Raw genomic sequence first — 23,125 nt, forward strand, 5'->3', positions numbered from 1 at the left:
TTTGTCTTTCCCGGTCGATGTTTCATCCCCTCTAAGTCCCGTATAGTTTCACCCTAGTCCAGTCTATGTTTCATCCCTCTGTCCGTCTATGGTCATCCCCTAGCCCGTCTATGGTTTATCCCTTTAGTCCATCTAGTTTTATCCCTGTAGTCCCATTAGGGTTTTTACCCTCTAAGTCCGTCTCTGTGTTTTATCCTTTATTCCCATCTTGTTTTATCCTCTAGTCCATCATTGTTTCATCCTGTTAGTCCCATCTATGTTTTATCCTTTAGTCCAATCTATGTTTATCCCTTTTTTTAGTCCCCCTCTATGTTTCATCCCTCTAGTCCCGTCTATGTTTCATCCCTAGTCCCGTATATTTTATCCCTTAGTCCTATCTATGTTTTTCTATCCCTTTATCCCATCTTATGTTTCATCACGGCTAGTCCCATAGATGTTTTATTCCTTTATTCCCTCTATGTTTTATCCCTCTAGTCCATTCTATGTTTCGTCCCTTAGCCCATCTATGTTTTATCCCTTAGTCCCATATATGTTTTATCCCTTTAGTCCCATCTATGGTTCATCCCTCTAGTCCCGTCTATGTTTTCATTCCCTCTCTAGTCCGTCTACTGTTTTACCTTCTGGCCGTCTATGTTGTTTGATGCCTTTCGATCCCATCTATGTTTCATGCTTTAGTCCCGTCTATGTTCACTTTAGTCCCGTCTAATGTTTCATCCCTTTAGTCCCTGTCTTATGTGTTTTATCCCCCCCTTTTTTCCCATCTATGTTCATCCCTTTAGTCCCCGTCTATGCTTTCGCCCTTTAGTCACGTCTATGTTTTACCCCTTTTAGTCCCATCTATGTTTATCCTTTAGGACCATCTATGTTTCATCCCTTTAGCCCATCTATGTTTTATCCTTTAGTCCGTCTATGTTGTTTTATTCTTTTAGTCCCATATGTTTTATCCCTTTAGTCCCATCTATGTTTTATACCTCTAGTCCCGTCTATGTTTATCCCTTTAGTCCCGTCTATGTTGTTTTATCCTTTAGTCCCGTCCTATGGTTATCCTTTAGTCCAATCTATGTTTAATGCCCTCTAGTGTATCTATTGTTTTATTCCCTTTAGTCCCACAAGATGGTTCATCCCTTTAGTCCATCTATGTTTCAGTACCCTTAGTCCAATCTAGTTTGTCATCCCTCTAGTCCCGTCTATGTTTCATCCCTCTAGTCCCGTATATGTTTCATCCCGCTAGTCCCGTCTATGTTTCATCCCTCTAGTCCCGTATATGTGTCATCCCCAGTCCCCGTCTATGTTTTATCCCTTTAGTCCACATATAGTTTTATCCCTTTTAGTCCCATTATGTTTTATCCCTCTCGTCCCGTATAAATGTGTTTGATTCCTTTTTCCATCAGTTTATCCTATAGTACCCATCTATGTTTTCATCACCTTTAGTACCATCGATGTTTTATCACTCTAGTCCCATCTATGTTTCACCCCCCCCCCCCCCCTTCTGGTCCCGCGTCTAGTTTTATCCCTTTGTCCCATCTAGGGTCATCCCTCTAGTCCGTATATGTTTCATCCATCTAGTCACGTCTATGTTTTTATCCCATTAGTCCCGTCTAGTTGTTTTTTCTTTAGTCCCATATATGTTTCATCCCTTAGTCCCGTCTCTATGTTTAATACCTTTAGTCCCGTCTATGTTTCACTTCCCTTTAGTCCCGTCCATGTTGTTTTATCCCTTTTAGTCCCATCTATGTCATCCCTTTAGTCTCATCTATGTTTTATCCCTCTTATCCACTATGTTTTATCCCGTTTTCCCATCTATGTTTATCCCTAGTCCGTCTATGTTTTTATCCCTTTAGTCCCGTATAGGTTGTTTATTCCTTTACAGCGTACCATATATGTTTCATCCCTTTAGTCAGCGTCTATGTTCATCCCTTTAGTCCATATATGGTTCACCCTCTAGTGCATATATGTTTATCCCTTCGTCCCACAGAGTTTCATCCATTTAGTCACATCTATGTTCTCATCCCTTTAGTCCCATCTATGTTTTAATCCCTCTAGTCAGTATATGTGTTATCCCTTAGTCCCCTCTATGTTTATCCTCCCTTAGCCCCGTCTATGTTCATGCCCTTAGTCACATAGATGTTTTATCCCTTTAAGCCCATCTTAGGTTATTCCTTAGTAGATCTATGTTTCATCCCTCTAGTCCCGTTATGTTTATTCCCTCTAGTCCCCCATTTCATCTTGTTTTAGTACCTTTAGTCACCCCCCGTCAGGTTTGTTAGTCATTTAAGTCCATCTATGTTTGGAGATTCTAGTCCATCTAGTTTTAGTCTTAGTCCCATTCTAGGTTCTCCATCTAGTCCCACAGATGTTTCATCACTTAGCCTCCTATAGATTGGTTCATCCCCTTTAGTCCATCTATGTTGATCCCCTTTAGTCCCGTCTATGTTTTTATTCCTGAGTCCCTCTATGTTTTATTCCCTCTTAGTCCCGTCTAGTTTATCCCTTAGTCCCACAGATGTTTTATCCCTTTAGTCCCGTCTATGTTTACTCCCTTAGTCCATCTATGTTTTATCCCTTAGTCAACAGTCTATTTTTATCCCTTAGTACCATCTATGTTTATCCCTTAGGTCCCATCTATGTTGTTTTTATTCCTTGTCCCATCTAGTTTCACAATTTAGTCCCATCTATTGTTTTATCCCTTAGTCCCATCTATGTTGTTATCCCTTAGTCCCATCTATGTTGTTTATCCTTCGTCACATCTATGTTATCCCTTTAGTCCGTATATGTTTCATCCTTTAGCCCATCAGTTATTCCCTTTAGTCCCGTTATGTTTGATCCCCTTGTCCCAACTCTAGTTTATTCCGCTGTCCCGTTATGTATTGTTTGATCCTTGCGGTCCAATCTATGTTTCATCCCTTTAGTACCACAGAGGTTTTCATCCTTTAGTCCCACAGATGTTTTATCCCTTTAGTCCCATCTAGGTTTATCCCTTTAGTCAATCTATGTTTTATTCTCTCGTAACGCTATGTTTTATACCCTTAGTCCGTTCTATGTTTTATCCCCTTAGTCCCAAGATGTTTCATCCCTATTTATGTTTCATCCCTTTAGTCTCATCCCGTATTGTTCATACCTTTAGTCCCATCTATCACATAGTTTTTCTTCTTTATCCTCTTAGTCCCATATATGTTTTATCCCTTTAGTCCCGTCTATGTTTTTATCCCCTTCGTCCCACAGATGTTTTATCCCTTTAGTCCCATCTATGTTTCAGTCCCTCTAGTCCCATCTATGTTTATTCCTTTAGTCCACAGATGTTTATCCCTTTAGTCCCATTCTATGTTTATCCCTCTAGTGATGTTTATCCCAAGATATTAGTCCAATCTATGTGTCATCCCTCAGTTTCATCCCTCTAGTCCCCTATTTTATCCTTTAGTCCCCATCTATGTTTCATCCCTTTAGTCCCGTCTATGTTTTATTCCTTTAGTCTCATAGATGTTTCTATCCCTATAGTACTCCCATCTATGTTTATTCCTTTAGTCCCATCTATGTTTTATTCCTCTAGTCACGTCTATGTTTTATCCCCTTAGTCCCGTCTATGTTTTATCCCCTTAGTCCCATCTATGTTTCATCCCTCTATTCCCATAGATGTTTTAACCCTTTAGTCTCATCTATGTTTTATCCCTTTAGTCCCATAGATGTTTTATTCCTTTAGTCCCATCTATGTTTTATCCCTTTAGTCCCGTCTATGTTTCATCCCTTTAGTCCCATCTATGTTTTATCCCTTTAGTCCCGTCTATGTTTTATCCCCTTAGTCCCATCTATGTTTCATCCCTTTAGTCCCACAGATGTTTCATCCCTTTAGTCCCACAGATGTTTCATCCCTTTAGTCCCATCTATGTTTCATCCCTTAGTCCCATCTATGTTTTATTCCTCTAGTCACGTCTATGTTTTATCCCCTTAGTCCCGTCTATGTTTTATCCCCTTAGTCCCACAGATGTTTCATCCCTCTATTCCCATCTATGTTTCATCCCTTTAGTCTCATCTATGTTTCATCCCTTTAGTCCCATCTATGTTTTATCCCTCTAGTCCCATCTATGTTTTATCCCTTTAGTCCCGTCTATGTTTTATCCCCTTAGTCCCACAGATGTTTTATCCCTTTAGTCCCATCTATGTTTCATCCCTCTAGTCCCATCTATGTTTTATTCCTTTAGTCCCACAGATGTTTTATCCCTTTAGTCCCATCTATGTTTTATCCCTCTAGTCCCATCTATGTTTCATCCCTCTAGTCCCATCTATGTTTTATTCCTTTAGTCCCATCTATGTTTCATCCCTTTAGTCCCGTCTATGTTTTATTCCTTTAGTCTCATAGATGTTTTATCCCTATAGTACTCCCATCTATGTTTTATTCCTTTAGTCCCATCTATGTGTTATTCCTCTAGTCACGTCTATGTTTTATCCCCTTAGTCCCGTCTATGTTTTATCCCTTTAGTCCCATCTATGTTTCATCCCTCTATTCCCATAGATGTTTTAACCCTTTAGTCTCATCTATGTTTTATCCCTTTAGTCCCATAGATGTTTTATCCCTCTAGTCCCTTCTATATTTTATCCCTTTAGTCCCGTCTATGTTTTATCCCATTAGTCCCACAGATGTTTTATCCCTTTAGTCCCATCTATGTTTCATCCCTCTAGTCCCATCTATGTTTTATCCCTTTAGTCCCATCTATGTTTCATCCCTTTAGTCCCGTCTATGTTTTATTCCTTTAGTCCCATAGATGTTTTATCCCTCTAGTCCCATCTATGTCTTATTCCTTTAGTCCCATCTATGTTTTATCCCTTCAGTCCCTTTTCCTTTTCCATGTATTATCCAATATTTATCGCTTTTCCCATCTATGTCCGGTATTTATGGATGAATGATCATTATCAATACGTCACCAGTGATGTTATATCCATAGTCATGCGCGTTTGGGAGCCCTAAATTTATTTATCCCGAAACGTGTACGAAATCCAAAACTATATCGTGTACGATTGTAAATGTAACCAACGAAACTGATCGTGTACGATATCAAAGCTGAATCGTGTACGATTATTTACACGCAATGAAACTGATCGTGTACGATATCAAAGCTGAATCGTGTACGATTATTTTTACGCAATGAAACTGATCGTGTACGATATCAAAGCTGAATCGTGTACGATTATTTACACGCAATGAAACTGATCGTGTACGATCAGAATGAACGTGTTGGATATGATATCGTGTACGATCTCATGAGATCGTATATGATATCCCAGATAGACACATTGATCCGACAATCACTTATAATTTTTTATTTTGTGATCCCAATCACATCCTTGGACTTTACTTTCTTATTTAGAAGGCCCGTGACCGAACCATTCACGTTATGAACTTCAAGAAGGCAAAACCCTCAAATTTTGAACGGAACTCTATATTTTTTATAAGCTTATTAGAAAAACTTCTAAAAATCTACGTTTTACTGATCAAATTCTTTAGAAAAGTTAATTTTCGATTTTTTGTAGGAATTTTTGTTCGACTTTATGAGATTTTTTGAGCATTGAAAGAACAAAATATGACAAATAAATGCATTTCTTTGTCTTTTTGTCAAGAATATTCATGTAGTATTGTAGAATGATTTACTTGCCGGCATTTGTGGAATTATAGAGTCTGTAAAGAGCTATTCTCTTGTGAGATTTCATTTTTTCCGATGGCAAAATTTTCGCTTCAAAAACTCGCGCGAAGGCATCCATTAAATGCTGATTATCTCGAAAACAAGCTCGGGATACCACATGCTTTTAAATATTTGGAATCAGCATTAAATTGCAATTTAAAAATTTTTTTAGTTTTATAAAAAGTTTAAATTTTTCCCAGAATGTAGCCAGTCACTTTAAGGACGATCATGGGCAAATGATCTCATTTTTAGACATATTTTAAATTTTGCATGATGAATAATGTACAGTAAATCATACTAGAAGTAAAATAAGCAGATAAAAAGGGTGGTTCACCGACTTGTTTTAGCATTGTTCACGCGCATCCTTTCTACGCAAAAGGAGGATATTTATGTCGTCCCACAATGCATTGCTCGAAAATTCGCACCTCATGCTTCAGAGAAACAAGATGCGCCTGAAAAGGGCTGTTTTGGTGATCTTTTTGAATAAAGAAATCATGTGCTTTGAAGCTACTATGGTTAGTAACCGGGTTGTTTGTGATTTCTTTGGTTATTGATCTTGAATTATTTTATTCTTTTAAGCAAAAATATACAGTCGCGGGACAGATGTATTCGTCACTTTGGAGACGGCGGAATTCGCTGAAAATTTTCTCGCGCCACTTTGAACTTAATTTTTACAATGTAACGCATCTTTACTGACCTTAATATTTAGTAAGATGACACTTTATTTTGATGACATTCTTGAGACGGTCAGGAATTGAGTCATACAGTTTTCTTATGTATTTTAAGTTGATCTCCTCCCACACTCTCTGGATCTCAGCAAATAAATCGTGCTTGTTGGTAATGTTAGCCTGGGATTTCTCGAGCTCTCTTTTGATGTAAAGACAAATATTTTCAATAATGTTTAAATCTGGAGACTGAGCTGGCCATGGAAGTGAATTTATGCCGTTTTCCTCTTTATAATTGTGGACATTTTGAGCAGTGTGAACGGTGGCATTATCATCTTGAAACAGGTAATCGTCTTCGTCAAAATACCATACAATCACTGGCCATAAATTGTTTTCAAGAATATTGATGTACTTGTTAGGGTTTATATTTCCCTCTACAGCAGTCAGAGTTCCAACACCATCATAACAAATACAACCCCAGATCATCAAACTTATCTTACGTTTTGATGGAGGACAAATCAGATGGGGTCTGTATTGTTCGTCTTCTTTTCTCCAAACATAGCAGCGATTGTTTTTACCCAAAACAACTTGACTTTCATCTGAGAATATCACTTTTTTCCAATACTCGTTAACTGTTAGTTTTTTTCTTTCTTTGCACCATTTGACTCGCTTCGTCTGACTGACTTTTCGAACAACCACTTTCTTCTTTATCACTCGCCTTCTAAACCCTTCAGAATGTAAGACCCTCTGAATTGTTTTCTGACAAAAAGTCGTATTAATTGTTTTTTTCATTAAACTTCTTAGTGATTTCTCTTAAACTGAGTCGCCTGTTTGCTTTTGCTAGACGTATTAACGCTGTTTTATCTCTGTTCGTGAGCTTGTTTTTGCGACCACTTCTCTTCAGGTTTTCAACTGATCCACTACTTTCCTTCTTCTTTAGAATGCTTCTTATGGTTGTTCTTGGAATGTCGAGCAATCTTGATAGTTCAGCTTTGTTTTTGATGGTTTATGACAAGGGCACTATCAATTCTTTCGCTTCTGTTGACAGTTCGGCGCCTTTCATCGCCGTAAACAAACGGACTGTTCTCAAAAACTAGCCCTCAAACCAAGCATTATTGCAGACCAAAGTCAAGTTCCTTATATCGATGAAACGCCAAAGAGCTGGTAAAAGCTTAAGTGAAGTTTTTTTTTTGTTTCTACGACGTCTTTTAAATCAAAAACTTTCTTCAGGGATTGTTTATCTGTTGTCTCTTTTAGTAGTAACGATTTTCCCGCCTAAAATGATGGCACGCGTTGTATTTTCGTACATTTTCGCGCTCTTTTTCAAAGCTTGGGAGAGAAATTTTGTCACGCAACGTAAAACGTGACGAATATATATGTCCCGCGACTGTGGCAAGGAAAGGTTTTTTTAGATCAAGGCACTTGTAGACGCGATTTATAGTGGAAGTTGTTGTTCGCCCCGGACTGCTTCGATATGTATGTTTTGAATTGTATCCTGTGTTTACATTATTTTGGTGCTTTTCAACAAAAATATACATAATGGAAAATTTTAGATGATGTGTTATTCAGACAAGTTGAAAAGACCCTAAGAGACCCTCTATTTAGTCAATCCCTAGAGTGCTAACAAAAAATATCAATATTCGAATGAGTAAGACTGTCTTTGATTGTAATGACTGCTTTTTCAGCGTGTGGATTAGAATTAGGGAAATTCGATTGAAATAATAGGTTTTTAATATGGCGTGTGGACTATTTATTGGCAACTAAAGAAGGTTTAGCTTACCTCAATATGACAACAAGAAATGATTTCAATGACACAGGGCGATCTCTGTTGAGTGAAATCACGCACTTTTGAGTAAGTTCACGCCGTTTTTCCACCATTGCTGGGAAAACAACAATTCGGCGTTCACGTAAATGCGTAGAAAAGCTCACATGTCCGCCAAAAAGCTTTAGAGTGATCACTGGAAGATTTTGAACTGAACTTCAAATTGGAAAAGGTAGTCAACACAGTAAACATAGAGTAATTTGGATTGAGGAAGGAAATCCAGACCGCTAGCTTCGACAGTTATGGCATCCATTTTGCATACCCGCGACGCATTCTGGGACATATATATGATAATATGGTTGTGGCGCAATGCATTGTGGGACGACATGGATTTTCTACGCATAAATTTAGTGAGCGCGTGCTCATCGTGATGACGTCATTCCAATGTTTTGATAAAATATCATGAAAACGTCGTTTATCTCTTATAGCTCTAAAACAAAGTGAAGGATTCCCCTTTTTATTTCAATTTTTGAAATTACTTCAAAATAGCCTACTTTAGGAGAGAAATTTAAAAAATGACGTTGGGATCAAAACGAAATTTTGTGCAATGTAATAGAAAATTATAAAAGCTAAATAATTATTTGGTTATTTTCTAGAGTTCTGGCGAAAAAGGGACGATCAATTTGGGGTTTTTTTTCCAGTAAAATATGGCTTATTTTTGACCTAGCTTTCCATGTTTACGTTGTTCGCGCGTTTTTACCATAAAAAGAAATGAACGTTCACGCATTCTAACCACTAAACGAAGTCGTGACCCCCAATTTTTACTTTATTAATTTTATTTCTAGTTCAATGTACTTTTATCATGCAAAATTTTAAGAAATCTGACTTTTGCCCATGAACGTCCTTAAAGAGAAGAGTACTAAATTCACGGCATTATTTACAAAACGATGCATGAACTTGGCCTAACGAATTTTTAAAAGTGAGTCAAACAATTAAGTGTATCTCAAGAGTAATCAACATTGAAGTAATCAGTTCGTTTTTTTTGTTGTTGTTGTTGTTGTTGTTTTTCAATGATAAAGGTCAAGGTGGCTCCTTGTTAATCTCAAAACAACATAAAGGGAATCAGTTATCCATGAAAAAAAGTTTCCGTATAATACTACAAGCGGGGAAAAAACGAAGTAGATTTTTTAATTTTTACATCGCAAAATGTCTGGGACATTGTGAGATGACATCTTTTTAAAAGTTAGCAGTTAGAAATAGATATTAAGTTAGATTTTTTTCTCTTAAACATTGAATCCTTGATTGCTTATTTGCTTCTTATTTTTATAGGAGCGAGGAGTTCTCAACCCTTGTAGTAATGGAGGAACGCTTATTTTGCTCTATTGGACAGGGAACTTCCAGTGTGCATGTTCGACCATGAATATCGGAAATTATTGTGGTAAGTGAAATTTTATGGTTTATAGTTTTATACTCTGTCTCGATTATTACCAATTTTGTTTTCCAAAGCGAAATGCACGGGACTCCTGCAAAAATATTATTATATGCTTATAAGCAGAAGAAGTTCACTGGTTCTATCCAAGTAAAATTAATGCCGATATTATATTTTCAGAATGGATTAAACTTAACACAAATCCAGTTCACTTGGAGGCCAAGAATGACAAATTCGGCCCATTCAATGCCATTCAGACTGGTCAAATTTTAAAGTTCAAACTCGTCTATATCTCTGGAGGGATGTCATGCTGGATCACTGAGCCTGGCTATGAGATCACAAAGTTTGGCTGTGGTCCTGGGCTTGCAGTTCTCATCACCAACACCTCTAACCTAATCATCTCCCCAAACCCATCATTCGTAAAACCATATATGAGCTACAATTTCCCAGGAGTTACAAGCAATGATACAGAAATAATTCTACCTGAGATAGACCCGCCATTACACGTGACAGCAGGACAAGAGTTCAGGCTGTGGTATGGAGAAGATCTTATGGACCTACCCGAAAGTGACAATATTGGAACATTGGACCTTGATGTCTATGCGTTTTATGCATAAGACGCCAAAATGCAGGAAATGGAACTGCTGAAGTGTAAATACACAAGAAACACCTTTAGAAAAACTAAAAACCCCCAAAAAAAAAAAAACAAAACAGATATTTAGATAGAAAATTTATTTCTTTTGTGCGTGTGCGTGTGCGTGTGCGTGTGCGTGTGCGTGTGCGTGTGCGTGTGCGTGTGTAGTGCTTATTCATTGGTGAGCCAGAGCCAGACCACTTACTTTTAGGATCCTAAGAAAGTGAAGTTTAATTGGTAAACTGTAAGAAGGGGTTTGTAGAATCTTTAAGGAGGGGTGCAGGGGTACAGGGTCATTTTGTAGTTTGTAGAATCTTTAAGGAGGGATGTAGGGGTACATGGGTCATTTTGGCAGTTTGTAGAATTTTGAAGGAGGGGTGTAGGGGTACATGAATCACTTTGTGGTTTGTAGAATCTTTAAGGAGGGGTGCAGGGGTACATGGGTCATTTTGTAGTTTGTAGAATCTTTAAGGAGGGATGTAGGGGTACATGGGTCATTTTGTAGTTTGTAGAAATTCTAAGAAGGGGTACAGGGTTTGATGGGTCATTTTGTGGTTTGTAGAATCTTTATAAGGAGGGGTACAGGTATACATGGGTCATTTTGTAGTTTGTAGAATCTTTAAGGAGGGGTGCAGGGTTACATATGGATTACTTCGTAAGAATATCGAAGCTATCAAATAACTAAATAAATCCATTCTATACTGGGAACAGTTTCGTTCATTTCAAGAATTAACGCATCTTCAGCATGTTTTTTAAAACTTATAATTGTGAACAAAACACGAAAGACCAATTTTATAAAGAGTTTTTTTAGCGTTTAGTGCAATCTCGGTTGGGATCGAATAATATTCATATGAAGGTGACAATGGAAAACCAAGCAATTTAAGCATATTCAATATATTTGTAATTAGAACTTTATTTGTTATTTAAGCCGCTATAAAAGTCATCATAATATTAATTAGCGCACTCTGTTACTCGAAAAAAGAAAAACTCATGAATAAGCTGAACAAGCTGCTAACCGAGCAAAGGGTTGTATAATACACCGACAGGGGTTTACGCTTAAACTCATTTATCTATCCCCCCCCCCCCCCCCCCCAAACATTTTACGTCGCACCTTAAAGAGTAAAACTCAAATAAAGAACTATAATAGTTTTCGCAGATTGAAATCTTATTTAAAAGCGAATAATTAATTGACTAAATTTATAGTCAAGGAAAGGAACAGATGGCATCTATTGCCCTTTTTTTCTTTGAAGCGCGAGCGGCGCTTGTCCATTTGGGTAGACAAAAAGTTAAGTAAGTAAGTAAGTAAACTTTATTTAAAGAAGGTTTAAAAAAGTATTTATAAAATATACCAGTTTAGCAAAGCTAATCTTACACTGGGCCTTCTTAAAAATAATAAAATAAAATAAAGTTTGGTTTTAGTCGCCTATCCATCAGACTGTTCAACAACATTCCTTAAGCCAAGTAAAACTCGGCAAAAATCTCGATTTTTTTCTTAGCGCTTAAAAAAAAGCACAAAAATAAAATGTATTTATAGGGAGAATTCAATGAAAACATTATAGATGGAGGGAATTTAAGGAAGATCTTTTTACAATTTTACCGCAGCGCAACGCGCAAACGTATGACATGTAATGTAGGCGCGTTCTTCTATGCCCGGTCCTTTACGTTAAACCGACACAGTTCAATGTAAAGCGGGTTGGTTTTACCAAATCAGAAGGCGTGCTAACGCTCGTTTGGCAAGAAAAAGCCCGTACATAGAATGCAAATACATTATATGTGTTCATACTTTCGCGAGTTGAGCTTAATTGTTAATTCTATATTTTCAGTTGCTTCATACCTATCCCGAATAATGGTTTTTGTCATTTAAATACCTGAGAATAAATTGATAACGTGCGCGCATGCTCTCTGCAAAATAAGTACGCGGGGTTGGCAAATCACGGCGCGTAGCCGAGTATGTCGGGGCTTGGTTGTTGACTAGCTATACCAAGTTGACATTATTTATCACGGTCCCCCTTTGTTGTTGTTGTTGTTGTTTTTAATGTTTTTGGGGTGGGACAAATACAAATTATTAGACATTACAAATACTTTATTAGTATTAACTTGAAGTATATCTACCTGTGTTCATGATTGTATGATACTAGCCATAGCTCGATATGTGCAAATCTCTCTATACAACATGGACTTACAAAATTATATAAATTAATATACTATAATGGTAAGCTTCGAATTTAAACTTCAACACTGTAGTTGTGCATCAGATATATAATAATGCACGGTAGCTTTCTTTATTTTATAATACACATTTACATTAAATGCATTATTTCTGTCTCTGTCTGTTTCTTTTAAGTTTAACAGTCTCAGAAAAATTAGATTTAAAATAGATATATTGTTTCATGCATACTATTATTATATATTATATATTATTTAGAAAACTCATGAATAATTCATGAAGGAAACACAATAGAAATCATGACCATAAAGGAGGTTTTATATCTCATTTAATAAACAAGCAGGAGTGTTTTATCGGGTCTAAAACCACTCGGCTACGCCTCATGTTTTATACCCGATAAAACACTCCTGCTGGTTTATTAAACATTACATACAGTATATTACTGTATACTTTTTTGTATTTTGAAAAGAAAATCTGTGTTCATGCATGTCTAATACTACTACAATGGTTGTGAGGGGGGGGGGGGGGGGGGACCAAGGGTCCCACCAAATTCTTCTGACAGATTCAACTATAATATTTTACAAATTCGTATGCTCATAAAAAGCACCTTGAACCACTCAAAGATAAAGATTATTTATTAAAGTAGGCTGCAGTAGAAGAACTTTTCTTTGTCCAGGAGGGAGGATGTTTATAAGCAGCATTGATGACATTGCCTTGGCAACATTGGGGGCTAGATGTTTGAAAACACATATTGTATTAAAACTTGAAGGGTCAGTAGTGCTTGTTGCATATGCAACCATTAGTTATGTTCTGAGTCCTTGGTTTAACACATTAGGGTAGGATCCAGGAATTCGTTAACGGGGTGTCCCAAATGAAAAATATATATACAGATATTATGGATCACTTCAAAAAGGCATATGTAAGAGTAACTATAGCATTAGGGGGTGTCCAGTATACCACAGAACACCCCCTGGATCTGCCCCAGGACATAATATAACATATATAACATACATCATGTCACCAGATGATGCTGATGTTCAAAGTCTAAACTATGAGTTTTGATATTTTGCTTTTGTTTCAACTTGACCAATTGAGCAGCTGTTGTATGCAAAATATCAGCCTGTTGTCGGAGAGAATCCTTTTCCTGGAGTTCAGAAATCAGTAGTGTTGACACCTCTGAAAAGAAAAGATTCAATTAAAATCTGTGAAAATAAAAAAATGTTATCAAACCCTGGAATGAAATCCAGGCTGATCAAAGTAAGGGAATGACTAAGTCACAGATCTAACTCTGAAACAACCTGTGGGCTGATCTAAGTCAGGGAATGGCTAACTCACAGATCTACAGTAACTCTGAAACAACCTGTGGGCTGATCTATATATATCTAAGTAAGAGAGTGGCTAATTCACAGATCAAGTCCTGAAACAACCTCTAACTTAATCAAAGTCAGGACATGGCTAACTTACATATCAGATCAGGAAATCCTCCTCTCATTCATTTAAAATACCACAGACTGCCGAGCAATGCAGGCTAGAATTTAGCATGTAGGTGAAATTGCATAGCAGTGAAAACTGGACAACCCAGAGAATAACCCTTGAATCAACGGAAAGTCCTAACAAACTGTTCTCACATGCAATGTCAATAGCCCCAAATGTACAATGGGTATGTGTGTTGGAAATAGTGCAAGTGAAGTGAACATCATGGAATAGCCCCCTACAGAGCGTTATAGTTATCAATTATAACAAGTTTTGACAATTTTATAGTATTAGTAAGACAGGGATTGGAATTGAACACGTAATCACTCTTGCCCATTATTGACGAGTTTAATAGGATTACAATGAGGTGCTTCTATGAGTAAATCCTGACAAGCTACATGGCCTTGAAATGGTGACGCCAGAGCCACAAACTAACGATGAAATGACAAACTGCTCTAATGAATTATCCCCCCCCCCCCCTAATAGGGCCTCTACAATTGCCTAATTCACAGGTAAATAATTTGAATAAATGATATATATTATTGAACCTATACCTTCAATTCTTTGCTTGATCTGTGCAATGATATCCTCTATCTCATTTTTGTGCATCTTGTCAACTAAAAGAAAGAAAGTACCAGAGCACAGGTTACTTAAAGATTATGATTTATGACTGTTGCAGGAAAAAATATAATTTCTTATCTATTTTTCCCTGTTTGGTTCTATTTTATTTTGCTTGCATTTTTATATGTTTACCCATAATCATCTTTATTAACTTCTTTGATACAATTGTACTTTCCAACCACCTCTCCCTCTCCTACCCATTTATTATTATGTAAATGTCCCCCCAAAAAATGGTCTCTGAAAAAGAGATAAAAAATTTTTTTCATGGAAATTACTGTCGTGGCTACTTTTGTAAAATAAGAAGATAAGTGTAAATAAAATTCAAAGAATTTAGTAAGTTTTTGAACGTATTGAATTAACTTCAAAAACAAACAAACAAACAAAGCAAAACGAAAACAAAGAAGTATAAATGGATCGAGACATAGCAACTTCAAATGTTTGGAATTATTCCAAATATAGAAAATTTTTATATGGATCAAGAAAAATCCCCAGAAAAGCTCCAGTAAAGTTAACATTAACAATGATTATGTAACACATACGTTGTGCGACAGTCCAAGATGTTTGGAAGATTTCTGCATCCTCGTATTTGTCATTAAGCTGCAAGTCTTTTGAAACATCGAAATCTTCGTCTTCTTTGTCGACAGAGCGAACGCGAAGTTTACGAGCTCTTTCTTCGCATGAACCAACCTCATCTTCGGTTCGTTCTATTCTGTATTCTTCATTAGTTAAGAAACAATGTCTTCGCGAGCTCGTTTTGTTGTTGTTTTGGTTCGAATTCAAGTTTAAAGTTTTCGAATTTTCGACTTGTATCGAGTCATGATTTTTTGGAGCACAATCAACTCGGAGCCAAGTATCATTCGCGTTTGATTCTTCGTGTCGAATTAAGAGATCTTTTATCCTATCCTTCCAGGTTCTTTTTGGAGAAGGACATCTAGCTGTCAGGGTAGCCTGGATTACAGTTTTCCACTTGTGAAGACAATCTTTATGCGCTCGTTTGTAAGGTTCTTTACCATCGACACTGTTCTCTCTCACCTGCAAACATCGGTCGTTCAGAATACAATCAATCAGTTCTTCTCCTGTATCTTGATTACAAATATCACAGGTATTACTCTCTAAGCTAATAGTATCGAATCCATCCATCGGGATACTGCACAAAACGTTCAAGTTAAGATTAGGTCCTGAGTATAAATTACTTTTCGTTGCTTGTCAAAAACATCAACAAACCATGCTGAACCGCACACTCGTGGTAAAAAAAATACCGTGAATTACGTCAGCTCTCTTCAAATTGTTTTCCCGGTAATATTAATCCCTTAATCTCAAATTTACTGCGTTTCAGGAGAAATCAGATCGTAAAAATAACCAAAAAGAATTGCAATATTCAGTGTATAATCAGATTATATTTCGAAGGTTCAATAAAATAAAGTTATTCTGAAGTTGACAGGTAATGTATCCAGGCTGTGACATCACGATGACGTCAAACACCGCCTACACTAAAGGACCACAGGTAGCCCAAGCTTGGTTTCTGTGGTTTCATTTTATAAGGAAATGTATGGGGATTCATCAAAAATTTCAATAAAATCATTGAAACGTGAAATAAGGCCTCGGAATTTTACCCGATCATTGAGAAATAGCACTTCTTTCGCTCTGTGTGTTTATTTTTTGAATTTAGCCCATTTTAAGGATTTTTTCCCCCACCAGTAAGAAAAAAGTATGTGAATATAGGCAAATTTCATGGCTTAAAGACGCGAAGACTAATCTCTAATGCCACTTTCTCGGTTCTATAGGGATGTGAGAGAAGGGTCATGACTAAAATTTGGCGCTGGAAAGAAAATTCGAAGACGTACGAGGTTTCAAAGACTCGTGATGGTTCCCCGGGGGGGGGGGGGGGGGGGGGTACTCCGCCAGAATTTGGGTAGGGGTGTTCCGCTGGGACTCTGAAAGGGGTACCCTGTTTATGACAAAAAAACTCAAATTTTATAGACCCTGTTTATGACAAAAGATATAATTTATTGCACTGAGTTCCTGTTTCAATTATTATGTCATCTCGCGTATCGTTTTTTTACGACCATAATAACCAGTTTCGGTCAATACGAAAGTAGAAACCCTGAATATGACAGGAAGCTCAGGAAGAACTTGGAACTTGAGTGAAATTGCATACCCTGTTTATGACGAGAAGTTCGAAAAACCATACCCTGTTCAGCGGATCATCCCCGTATAGTCCATATATGGGAGTACCCCCCCCCCCCATCCCCCCCCGGGGATGGTTCGCTTTTGGGACTCGATCGCGAGTCTCCTCTCTTATTTCTTACTGGTGGGGGAAAAAATCTTAAAACAGGCTAAATTCAAAAAATAATCACGCAGAGCGAAAGAAGTGCTATTTCTCAATGATCGGGTAAAATTTCGTGGCTTTATTTCACGTTCCAATGATTTTATTGAAATTTTTGATGAATCTCCATACATTTCCTTATAACAGGACACCACAGAAACCAAGCTTGGGCTACGTGTGTTAAAACGGGCTAAATTCAAAAAATAACCACACAGAGCGAAAGAAGTGCTATTTTTCAAAGATCGGGTAAAATTTCGAGGCTTTATTTCAAGTTTTAATGATTTTATTGACATTTTGTGATGAATACCCATACATTTCATTATAACATGACACCACAAAAACCAAGCTTGGGCTACATGTGCTCAGGGAAGCCACAACCGAAGGAAATATTAGAGATCATCTTTCTAAATATTTTATTTTCATTACAGCTTTAAAGTTCAAATTCTATTATTCAAGACTGAAAACATGACCTGAACGGCCTAAGATTTTAGATGGGAGGGGAGGGTGGGGTGGGATGGTAAGAATATTAAGCATAAAAAGTGTAAATGTCAGTCAACCAACGAGCTCAGCTTAATTGGGCAGAAAATTTTGACAAAAAATTACAATTGTCTACACGAAAAACTCAAGGAAGTTGTATTTTAGATAGTCATTTGTTACTTATTATTTTTCATTGATATTCTTGGGATTTTCATTTCTGTCACGCCGCTTGTTCTTTTAGGGCCTGTTTACATGGGAAAAGGGTGCCCCTAGGGGATAGGGTCACCCTACCTGGTGGGGCTGAAGATACCGAGCGTCTACATCATAATTTGCAACCCTAGGCCTAGGGTTAACCCTCTGTGTACAAGGAGGAAAGATCGGCTTCAAAGTCAATTCCTTTGAAGTCACAGTTGGACTTGTACTCTTTAACATAAGCCAAAAGATCTTCTATCTTTTCGGGTGTCCAGGTAAACTTATTATTAATCTTTATTATATTGTAGGTTTCTAGTTTCTCAATTTTTTTCCTAAGGAAAACATAGTTTAACTAAACACTTTTAGGTTTGAATAGGGTATATGTCTTACTGTAAAAACGTATACCCAAAGAACCTTTTCATGCGGCAGCCATATTGGCAGCAGCTGATCTAGAGAAAATGTTAGCCAATCAGAAACGAGAAAATTGGTAAAACTGATTTTTTAAACGAATGAAGGGAGTAGCCGTAAAACATGAATGCTATTAGGTTGGGATCGACTTCCATATAATGACTGTTCCCTTAATTGATATCTCTTAGAGCCTTCTCTACTCCTTGTTTTATCCCAATTGTCATCTTTATTTCTTTCTTCACATCATCCCAGCTTGCTTTCAGGGTATCTACTGTTTTGATTTCTTCTTTCTCCAGTTGTTCAATGATGGCGGCAACTCTATCGCTGTTCCAGTCATATTTAACCTGAAGATGCTTGAAAAATTGCCTGACTGTTTTATTCACAGCACCTGGAAGAATGATACATAATTCCAACATTTATATCATGACGTCTGCGAGCTCACATAACTTGATTTTTTCTTATATATCCCAATTCACATTCTAGGTGTTATAAAAGTTTTTCTTCACATTTTGTCTTCGTTCGCAGCTTTGACTATATAATACTAGCTTTGACAAAACGTTTTCCCCTCTCTCCCTTCCTAGCTAGTTTAGTACTTAGTAATGTAATTTTATTTCGTTCCCGTGCATCTATGCGCGCCCGCGCGCGTTAATTTGGATCAGAACGAACATAGACAGAAATAAAAGTGATTCTAGTTCTGGACTAAACAGGGCTCAACTTACTTCCACTGCTCGCTCCTGCGCCCTCCGATCTCCCATGATGCATTTCCCGCAGCTTCTGAATCAGCACGAACCTCTCAGCAGAGAGTAGAGCGGTATCCAAGATATCCAAGACTTGTTTCTCGGTCTGTAGAGAGTAGACATTCTTCTGGCTGGTATAGTTAGTGATGAAGAAAGTCCTGTCTATTGGGCTCCCTGTGGCAGCAGAGGCTTCTTCGAAGGCAATTTCTCTGTCTTCGTCATTCTTGATTTTGTCTTCACACGTGATGACTGTGATGGGACTGTGGCCTACGGAGTAAATTGATAGTGTGTCAAGTCGTGCCTCATATGCCGTAAAAAAGTCCTACTATAAACTCGTATGTGTTTTCACATCATGCCACCCTTATATTAGTGAGGAGTGAGCGTAACGTGAAGACACTAAGAACGGATGCGGGGAGACTATCATCCTTCCAAATTTCTACATAATTTCCTAATTTCCTGAACTTTTCACATTTATTCCTATTGTAGCCCTTCTTACTTAGCCAGGCATTGAACACTTACGAATGTAAGCTGCAGTTCAACCTAAACCGCAGAAGCTTTACAGCACCGAGTAAGTCTGCGCATTTAAGATAGGGTGGAAGCTTGGGCCGGGAAACAACGATAGGAATATTGTACACGGTTCTGGAACAAAGAGCATCATGCAGTAAGCTAAACTTACCCTCAAACCTGAAGTGATCTCTAATCTTCTTCATTCTTTCCAGATACATCCCTTCCTTCAATCGTCTATCATGGGCCTGTATCACGAAAATCACAGCGTGGACTTGTTCTCCAAATTTAGCCACAGATCGAGCAGAAACATCAGCTCTCCTCGCCAAGCTCCTCGGTGTCATGGTTACGCACAATGACGTCACTTTCTCGTGTCCTGTTTTATAAGATTGGGGCAACGTATAAGTTACACACACCGCACCATTAACCATTCCAAGCAGCTACACTAACATACTTACTTGCCGGTCATAATATTGAGGCATTCAGATGCAGTGTCGTTATTGATGTCCCAAAAACCTCTTGTATCCAGGAGGTTAATGTTTAATGCTGACAGAAACTCCTGCAGAAGCACTGTTCCCTCTTCACCAGCACCTTGTTCAAACGCTGTTTGGTTATGAGACCCCAGGAGGACCCTCTCTGCTGTGCCTAGAGGGGCGGGGGAAACGTTAATCAAATAATGGACTATTGTGTGTGACGTTAATGGAGGCGTGATTGTATATACGTATAGGTTTTTTTGAGGGATCTCATGATCACATGTCGCAGCTGGATTACATTATACTAGTAGATCAACATTTTCTGCAACAAGGTATGAATCCGGGAAATCTATCCACACATCGCGGAATTGCGATCAGAGGTACAAGGGAATTAAAGTTGCATCCGACAACGCATACGGGTGCGCGCAACAGTTTCAACATGTGTACTAGTCTTGCCCTATATACTACTATAAGGTGTTTTTTTTTTAAATTCTTACCAATGAAGCTTGTTTTTCCTGAGCCAGTAGGGCCAAACAGAGCAAACACGACTCTCTTCATATCACTGACGTCTAGTCCTTCACTTTCAAAGGTTTTCAGTGATAATTTATTGCCAAATTTGTACGTCAGGAGTTCCTGCTTCATCTTGATACAAGCAATCTTTTCTTTCTGTTCCTTTTCCTCCCTCAATCGTTCAGCCTTGAGCTCTTCTTCTCTTCTCTTTGCTTCTGCTCGACCGTGAGCGTCTCTCAGGTTTTGGAGTCTCACGTCTTCTAAAGCTGAGCTGAGCTCTCTTTCTTTCATCTGACGTAGTTCTTCCTCCATCTCCCTGACCTTTCTGTCATTTTCCTCTCTTGCTGCTCGTATTCCAAGTTGGCGTGCCCTAGGATCACTTCTGTCAACAGTTTCATAAACCTATACGAAATATGTCCCAAATATTAGAGGGCCTAGTACGCATTCCAAGGTCTAGAACATTTATTAAAAGGGTAACATGTGCCAAACAGCAATTCCTTCCTTCCCCCTTCCTTCCCTTTTTTCTTCGTTTTATCTTCTTCTTCGCAGTACACAATTCTCATCGGATTGAATCCTATGGTATGGAGATGGGGTAGGCCGAGAAAGACTCAACGAAGGTGAAGAGGGAAAAAGCGATGTACGGAGTAGAGTGCAAATAATATACCCGTGAAATAGATAGCTAGCTAACTAATTACTAACTTTGTGCTATTGGTTGCCTAAGTCTAATTAGTCAAAGAAATAGCCGAGCCGTGACGGGTAAACTAGTGCACGTGTGCTACTCAAGGGCGCGCATTTTAAATTATTTTTAAGCACGCTTGCAAAAACTGAAACAATATTTTATTGTACATGCTTTTCCTTCGTATAATTTGAATGTTCGCATTTTCGAATTCGTATCTGTTAAACGACAAGTGGAGCTTGATTCATGTTTTATGACTTGATATTCAGCTGATGACTGTATAGTGTTTAAGTCATTGCTTTTTCGTTCTTAAAGCTAAATTACAAACGACGATAGTTTTTCTTCATTAATTGTCCACACTGCGGGCAGAAGCAAAAGTGGCGTTCTACGAAGCTTAAACAAGTAGGGCTAATACGGTTCAAGCGAAATGGTTTTTGGACTGGCCAAAGCCAATACGCAGAAGACACTGGAGTACTGGAACACAACATGCACATTGGAGTAATTTATGCCTTTCTCGCCATTTCCAATGAACAAGTAAGAAGATTTTCTGGAAGATGTTGGCGAATTTATATTCAACTTGCTTTTTAACTTATCTAATCAATAACGATTTTGATGTTCTACAAATTTTAATTATAGAAAATATAAAGATAAAGCTATAGTTGTTTTAGCTATAGTTGTTTGAGTCTTGATTTGTTTTAGTTTATAAATGCGTATTGTCTTGATTTTTAGCAAGTTACTAAACAAATAAAAATGGTAGAAAACACGTTCATTTGCGTGCTGGGTCTTTTTTAGCTATAGTTGTTTGAGTCTTGATTTGTTTTAGTTTATAAGTGCGTATTGTCTTGATTTTTAGCAAGATACTAAACAAATAAAAATGGTAGAAAACACGTTTATTTGCATACTAGGTCTTTTTTAGCTATAGTTGTTTGAGTCTTGATTTGTTTTAGTTTATAAATGCATATTGTCTTGATCTTTAGCGTGATAAAACAAATAAAAATGGTAGAAGCCACGTTCATTTGCGTACTGGGTTTTTTGTGTCATGATTTACTGCAGAATTAAATGTGCGTCTTGTGTCTTGATTCTTAGCTCAATTCAATAAACTTGTTAGAAAAAACGTTCATTTGCGTAATGAGTTGTTACTCTAGTAAGCGCCCGTGCCCTTGTCATGCCTCACTGAATTCCTATGTGTTGTCTAATTAAGCGCTAACTATCTCCTATTTAATCCTAACTATTTCACGGATATATTATTTGCACTCTACCATATAGTCGGCTATTAACGTCAGCAACACGTCACGCCGTAACGTCACGCAAATCTTGTTTCACTTTCACTCTTAGTTTCCTGTTTGTCTTTGTTTGTTTACAATATTATATACAATACGTGGTAAAATACATGGTAGCTAAGAAACTACTTGACGATATCTACTCATTGCAGCCGAAATATTGGAGGCAAGCAAAACTGAAGGCTAAAGTACTAGTTTATTCAGTATCAACGAGATTTATAATATAGTTCTCCAGACTTGAAATAAAAATGTGTCGACAACCTGACCTCAAATAGTTGCGACTACATCGACTAACATGTGTATAAGAATATATATTTGTACTGCGGTTGTAATGTATCAAATTGAGCTGTTCCTCGCAGTAATATCAAGCAGCTTATGCAGCTGTAAATTGAAAAGACTCAGAACATATTCTGACATTCTGAAATTCTGAATTCACATCGATTAACACAAGTTTAAATAATATCCCAAACGTTCGCAATAATAAAGACCTTTAGATCCGACGATGAGCACGAGTGTTTAACGTTTAAAGAGAGGCACTATCAGTTTTTGTAGTCGTGATAGTGTACGTAGATTGAAACTTTAGATTGTAAAAAATCGGAAATCCACTATGATTCAGGGTCAACCACGTGCACAGGTCCAATTAAAACTCGTACTCGTACTCGTTGTCGGACCTAAAGGTCGCTAATATAACCTGAAACACTTACGATCTTTGAATCACTTCCACCCATGTTTGTCCTCTTGTCTTAAACGAAAGCAAAGAATCGATGGAACTTCACTAGATGCCAAGAACAAGAACACAACCTCACGGCCTCAGAATACAACTTGATTATTTATGCTAAGATATAGATATTCCTGGAACTAGTGATTCTTGGAAAAGTGATTCGGGGAAACCCCATGGTAAATTTCCCCAAACAACTGACACACTTCCGGGATCCACACTGCATAGTTCATCATCATTTTAAGATGCTATATTAAGCATGAAAAAAAGGCACAAGTCCTGCGCGCCTGAGTGGAATTTCATCGTTTTATAAAATATAGCTATATATGATATATTCATGGTGCTGTAAAGTGTTGGATTAGAGAACTTTGCGTTATGGTTTGAAAACGAAAGCTGTCAGC

The 23,125-nt window shown here is 37.7% G+C and overlaps 2 protein-coding genes across 2 annotated transcripts; both read right to left on the reverse strand.

Annotated features, from left to right (window-relative positions):
- Window positions 1–12,224: 12,224 nt before the first annotated feature.
- On the reverse strand, window positions 12,225–15,835 carry LOC116293377 (uncharacterized). Its single transcript, XM_031700799.2, has 3 exons — window positions 14,963–15,835; window positions 14,357–14,419; window positions 12,225–13,505 (listed from the first exon to the last, which is right to left on the reverse strand). Exons 1-3 carry the CDS (start codon window positions 15,561–15,563, stop codon window positions 13,342–13,344), a joined length of 828 nt encoding a protein of 275 aa, XP_031556659.1. The 5' UTR covers window positions 15,564–15,835; the 3' UTR covers window positions 12,225–13,341.
- Window positions 15,836–16,991: 1,156 nt separating this feature from the next.
- On the reverse strand, window positions 16,992–22,860 carry LOC116293368 (uncharacterized). Its single transcript, XM_089030715.1, has 6 exons — window positions 22,711–22,860; window positions 20,038–20,452; window positions 19,530–19,712; window positions 19,240–19,443; window positions 18,546–18,830; window positions 16,992–18,214 (listed from the first exon to the last, which is right to left on the reverse strand). Exons 1-6 carry the CDS (start codon window positions 22,732–22,734, stop codon window positions 17,997–17,999), a joined length of 1,329 nt encoding a protein of 442 aa, XP_088886841.1. The 5' UTR covers window positions 22,735–22,860; the 3' UTR covers window positions 16,992–17,996.
- Between the last annotated feature and the right edge of the window lie 265 nt (window positions 22,861–23,125).

This window comes from Actinia tenebrosa, unplaced genomic scaffold (genome assembly GCF_029948245.1).
Source record: "Actinia tenebrosa isolate PJP-AT-01 unplaced genomic scaffold, QUT_ActTen_1.0 PGA_scaffold0__85_contigs__length_37466705, whole genome shotgun sequence".
Classification (NCBI taxonomy): domain Eukaryota; kingdom Metazoa; phylum Cnidaria; class Anthozoa; order Actiniaria; family Actiniidae; genus Actinia; species Actinia tenebrosa.